The sequence below is a fragment of the Mus caroli genome, chromosome 12 (assembly GCF_900094665.2).
Source record: "Mus caroli chromosome 12, CAROLI_EIJ_v1.1, whole genome shotgun sequence".
Classification (NCBI taxonomy): domain Eukaryota; kingdom Metazoa; phylum Chordata; class Mammalia; order Rodentia; family Muridae; genus Mus; species Mus caroli.
In genome coordinates this window covers 109,068,028-109,073,767 of record NC_034581.1, presented here as the reverse complement: position 1 = coordinate 109,073,767, position 5,740 = coordinate 109,068,028, and the positions used below count along the sequence as shown (strand labels likewise).

Here is a 5,740-nt window from a genome sequence, read left to right as displayed (position 1 = left end):
TGTAAGGAGTTTTTATTTTCCATTTAATCACCCAGAATAAATTGCTATGCAGAGATAAGGATAAAGTAAACTCAAAACTTACTGTCTTGCCTTCTGTTTAAATTCTCACACTAGCTTTGCAACTCCAGATAACATATTCAGCAGTCTCAGCATTTGAAATGGCTGCAAAGAGATGTGATAGTATTTATCACATGTGATGACCGCAGAATTATTTTCTTCATGAATATGTAAATCATGGTTTGTGGTTGTAAATACAGATGTCCAGACATCTATAGCACCACATTAGTACCCTCTAGTCCATGTGCAGAGAGGTTCTAACATGGACTGGATTTGGATCATGCTCCATCTGCTGGCAGCAGCTACAGGTAAGTAGACACCTAGACTTAGGCATGAGGGGTAGGGACAGGATGAAGTGAAATATCTACTACTTTGTTTTCTCTCAACAGGTATCCAATCCCAGGTTCACCTACAACAGTCTGGTTCTGAACTGAGGAGTCCTGGGTCTTCAGTAAAGCTGTCATGCAAGGATTTTGATTCAGAAGTCTTCCCTATTGCTTATATGAGTTGGGTAAGGCAGAAGCCTAGGCATGGATTTGAATGGATTGGAGACATACTCCCAAGTATTGGTAGAAGAATCTATGGAGAGAAGTTTGAGGACAAAGCCACACTGGATGCAGACACAATGTCCAACACAGCCTACTTGGAGCTCAACAGTCTGACATCTGAGGACTCTGCTATCTACTACTGTGCAAGGCACAGTGTAACAGCTCATATCTGGAGCATGTCAAAAAGTCTGAAGGCAGGAATCTATTTTGTGTCTGATGTTACCACAAAGAATAACCAAAGCAGTTGCTCAAAGCCTGTGGTTAAATGTTTAAGGAAAGAGCAACAGGAGTAAGAATTCAGTCTATTTGCATAAAGGGATTTCACTAATCAGCCTGCATGCAAAAATCATAGAGCAGTCAGTTTTAAGTTACTAATATCGATCCACATATTCCTATGATCATGTCAATGTGAGCACGTGTCTACCATATTTGGGTCAATATCTTTAACAAAAGTGTTTAATTACATACTGAATCAATTTCCAGTTCCTAGGAAATGACTAGGATTACTGTTGAATCACTTTACTATTAAAATTAATTCATCATCCAGTATGTTAATTCCTCAGATCTGAGAGTTAGGTTCTGAGACAAACTATGATCACTTTTTCCACATTCATTGTCTTGCCTAGTATTAATTTCCTTCCCTGTAATCACATCCTGTTACAAGACAGTTGTGGGACCATGAAAGGTAGCATGGTCCCCAGTTTATCTAAGGCTAGAGCTCTGGAGGCTCTGAAAGGACTGTAGGAGCTTTGACTGCTCCAGGGCAACAGGCCCCTGTCACTAGCTGCAGCCCCCCATAGATTTGTGGCCACCAGTCACATAAGGCCACACCCCAAACACCCTCCACAAGTAGATGATGAAAAGAATGTGACCTGTGGTTAAGTAGGCTCTTGACAGAGATCTCCATTCTAAAGAGGTACTTAAAGGTCTGGAGGGCTTAGCCAATAAGTTTTCCTTCCCATACATTCCTCCCTGAAAAAGGTATTTTATCTCAGGCCCACCCTGAGAAGTGGGGTGTGGTTTTACACATCTACTTTCTGCCTTGAAAATAAATGCCTTAATACCAGGACTGTCTCTTTTCATCAGGACCTGCTGTGGTGAGCCTCAGAGATAGCCTTCACCTATAGAGCCACTATTTAATCTCCCATGGAAGGCCTCTCTGTGCTACCAGACATGACCACCGCCAAGTTCAAGACAAGTCCGCTGCTTTCAAGCAAAGGACTATCACCTTGGTACCAGCTGGAGCTTCCTCTTTCCCCTCTCCCCTTCCTTGGCCCAGGGCTAGATCCAGCCTGCCCTGCCCCACTCCACTCTCAGCTCTTCTGAGGCTCCCAGTGGTGACTGGAAATCCAAGAGCCTGAGAACCAAACAGCTCCAGCTTCCTTGCAAGCCAAGGGATCCCTGAACCATCTCTGGCTGTCCAGCTCCTCAGACTGTGCTTCAGCACCCCCTGGAGCAGTGACCCAGTGCTTTTCTACAGCCCACACCCGCCCAGTTGGCATCATGTGGTAAGTTCCATCAAGCTTCTTGCTTCCTGATTCCCACCTCCCTGGGCGGCCATGCCCAGTGACAGCACAGCCTTGGGACCTACAACCATATAGAGTGACGCTTAGTGACACAAGACCAGCTTTTAGCGTTTTGGGGATACATGTATGTCACACTCATCAGTTCTTTGATGAAGACTGTTCAGTTTGAATAAATATGCACACAACAGTAAGTACAGACACATGTGGTACTTATGATCTCTAGTGGCTGGACACAGAATAATAGCTGAAATCACTGGTTTGTTTTGTATGTTCCTCCAGCACAGAGTTCCTCTGCATGAGAAATCTTCATGCAAACAACTGATTATCTCATCATAGTGATTCCTTTTGGTAAATGTGAGTCATCTTCTCTAATTCTAAGTTAGAATGTAGGCAACTGTATACTGAGTTTAAAAAATAGTACATGAAATACCAGTGAACTTCCAAAGCACAGTCCAGTCTTCCTCTAGATGCAAAGCAGGAAACTGATCACCATGAAGCAGAAATTTGAACTTCCTCATTTGGAACTAGATAGATTCTACAAATAGTGAGGCAGTACTTACTATGGTTGTTAGAGTGTAACTGGAGGACTAATCAGATAGCTTTTCGAGAATTCTACTCAAAGGGCCCCAAATTTAATACTACATGCAAGAGAACTCTGGTTTCTGAGCTCATGGGTATTGGTGATTATGAAGAAAACAGTGATTAGTGAAGGGGCACGCCATTCTCCATGGGGACACTCATGGCATCAGAGTTCATATATATCTTACTATCGTCTTCCTTCTGTGATACCATCAGTCTTTTCAAGAATGCTTATTCCCTTTATCTTGCACGTGCCCGACTGGCCAGGAAGAACGACAATACAACAGGATCCTTCCACACACGTTTATTGGGAGAGATTGATTGCAGAGGTGAAGTGACCCCAAGCACAGAACTGGTGCTGCTTATATAGGCCTAGGAGAGGCGCTCTCTCTCATCTGATTGGTTAACTTGTCTCTCATCTGATTGGTTAACTTGTCTCTCATCTGATTGGTTAACTTGTCTCTCATCTGATTGGTTAATTTTGGTTAATTCTCAAAACCCTATCTTGGCAAAAGAACCTTTACTGCCTATGTATGTGTGGTGGCCAGTGGTAGCCAACTGGCCTGCAACTGCCACTCTGTAACTGCCACTCGGCAACGGCTTCCCACACCTGTAATTTCAGAACGTGGTTCACCTTCACTACAGAAATATCTGGCTACTTCTCTGTAAGCTTAGATGTTTTTTTAAACCTTCCATAAATAATAGTTCTCAAATGCTTTGACAGTACATCTAGCCCACCATGCAAAGGTGGGGAGAAGAGATGGTATATAGGACAAGGCAGTGTGGACCATTTTATAAGTAGTTTGGGAGCAATTCCAATCTACTTTTGTCAGGATACCAGCAGCCCAATAGTGTCAGGATGCCAGACATGAACCAGCAGTGGTCTAGCACTCTCTAGTAGAAACCATCAGGCTTCTGCTAAATAATTATGAGTCTGAGGGAGCAACTGGAACCATCTGGGATGCCAGGAGAAGTGCTCTGCAAACCCGATCTCAAATAATCAAATATCAGTGAAGAGTCTAGACCAACAAAGATTTGAAAATCTAGCAAGGCAAGTGGGTGTCACTGTCCATTGCATCCTTTTCATACTCTTTCCAAACATGTGTCCTCCCATGGGTCCTGCCTTAGCAAAACACCACCTGTCTGCATCACCCAACATATCCCAAACTTCCCCTTAATATGCCCCTCTTTTTAATAATTGTCTTTTTTCCTAATACCAACAATACATATATAAAAAAAATTATAAAAGCAACAAAACTGGAACTTTAATTAAACAGCTTATGTACAACAATTCTACCAACCGTAACTTTCTATAAGATGCAATAATTCAAACAAAAGAAACTTAAATTTCTATTAGTATACAATTAACACCAAAGAATGTTAAATTATTATTGGAATACAATAAAACAAAACTACTTAAAAATTCTATCAATATGCAAAAATTTAAATAAAAAAACCTTAAATACCATTAATATACAATAATTTTAACTTAAACCCTAGATGATAATAACCAAAGCACAACAACCAACACCATCCATCACAACTTAAGGGACTAGGAGGTTGGTTTTCTTATAATTGCTTTATGTTGAATTATAGTGAAAGAATTCCAGTTAGTGGTCCAAGGAAAGTATATGGTTAATATGAAAAAGAAACTAGCTGTGGCATCTGTTGCCCAGTTTTGCTTTTTACCCAGTCTTTGTGTTTTCTCTCAAGTCTAGGTGTTGTCAGTTGGTCTATGTGTTCTCCAGTTTCTGAGTGAGTAATCATTTGGGCTTGCCCTTTGAAGTTGATTTGCATGCATGTTTTGAAGAAATCAAATCACCCACTCTTATTTGTTTTGTGAAGGCATTCATGTCTCAGCTGATAAAAGGATTTTCCAGGTCAGATCTAGTCCTTATAAGTTTTGTGGGCAACCATATCTTCTCATTCCCTGTAGACACATAAACATAACCAAGTCCACGTATAAAAACAACTTCAGATTTCCATTCTAATGTGTACACATTCTTTTATAGCATGTTTATTGGTTATTTACTCAGTTTTTTTCAATCATCCAGTGTCTCCCATCTGCTATTTTTTGCCAAAACTGAGAATCTTTAGAGTTAACAAGGCATTAGTTAGTCTGTCATTGAGGGATTTTACTTTCCTTTTTTTGTTTAATAAGCATCAATTTTAAGGTTCATTTGACTCTTTTTATAACTGCTTGTCCTGTGGTATACCAACAACATGCTTTATGTTGCAATATACAAAGAATTGTTTCATTTTATTGGCCATATATGCAGGAGCATTATCAGTTTTAATGTGTGCAGGTGTCCGAATGATTCTCATTATTTCCAGTATGGGTGTAATGACACAACCAGCCTTTTCAGAACTTAAAGAAGTATCCCATTAAAATCCAGAGTACATGTTAACAATATGGTGAATTGTGTGTCTGAATTCTGCCCTTCTGTTGGGGTGTGGAACACACAGCTATGGAGGCAAACCACAGAGAATGCTTGACTATGTTGTCCCTGTACCACTGCTGTTGTGTTCTAGGCTTTAGGGAAGCACCAATACATCTCTCAGGAGGTGTGAGAAATCAGTCTAAGTTGTGGGCAGACTGAAGTTGTAGTTCTCTCGGGAAGCAGAAATTCTTATTGGCTAGGTTTTCTTGTGCAGGAATGTGATATGATGCCTATACGGAGAGAAAATAAATAATCTTACACAGTTCTAGACCTTGATATCTGCAACAACAGCCTTCATATAAGATGTACCCACTAGTGCCTGACTGCTTTGTAGTTACGAATTGCTTTCTAATTAGATTAGTCATATATTCCCTAGGAAAGACCTCCACCATTTAAACATATTAAAAAGGCACAGCTATATACAACATAAGACCTTGCAGAGCCTGGTTTTATTGCTAATGGTCAAACTACCAACATTTTACTTTTATATCCAATAGATTAGTCCTGCTCTTAGTCTTGAAAACAAAAATGTCTATTCTCTCTCTCTCTCTCTCTCTCTCTCTCTCTCTCTCTCTCTCTCTCTCTCTCT

General features: G+C 40.6%; 1 gene segment (V, D, J or C); it reads left to right on the top strand.

Annotated features, from left to right (window-relative positions):
- The first annotated feature begins 319 nt into the window (after positions 1-319).
- Positions 320-898, top strand: LOC110306630. The segment is given in 2 exon segments: positions 320-365; positions 447-898. Coding segments are annotated over 2 exon segments (498 nt in total).
- The last annotated feature ends 4,842 nt before the right edge of the window (positions 899-5,740 follow it).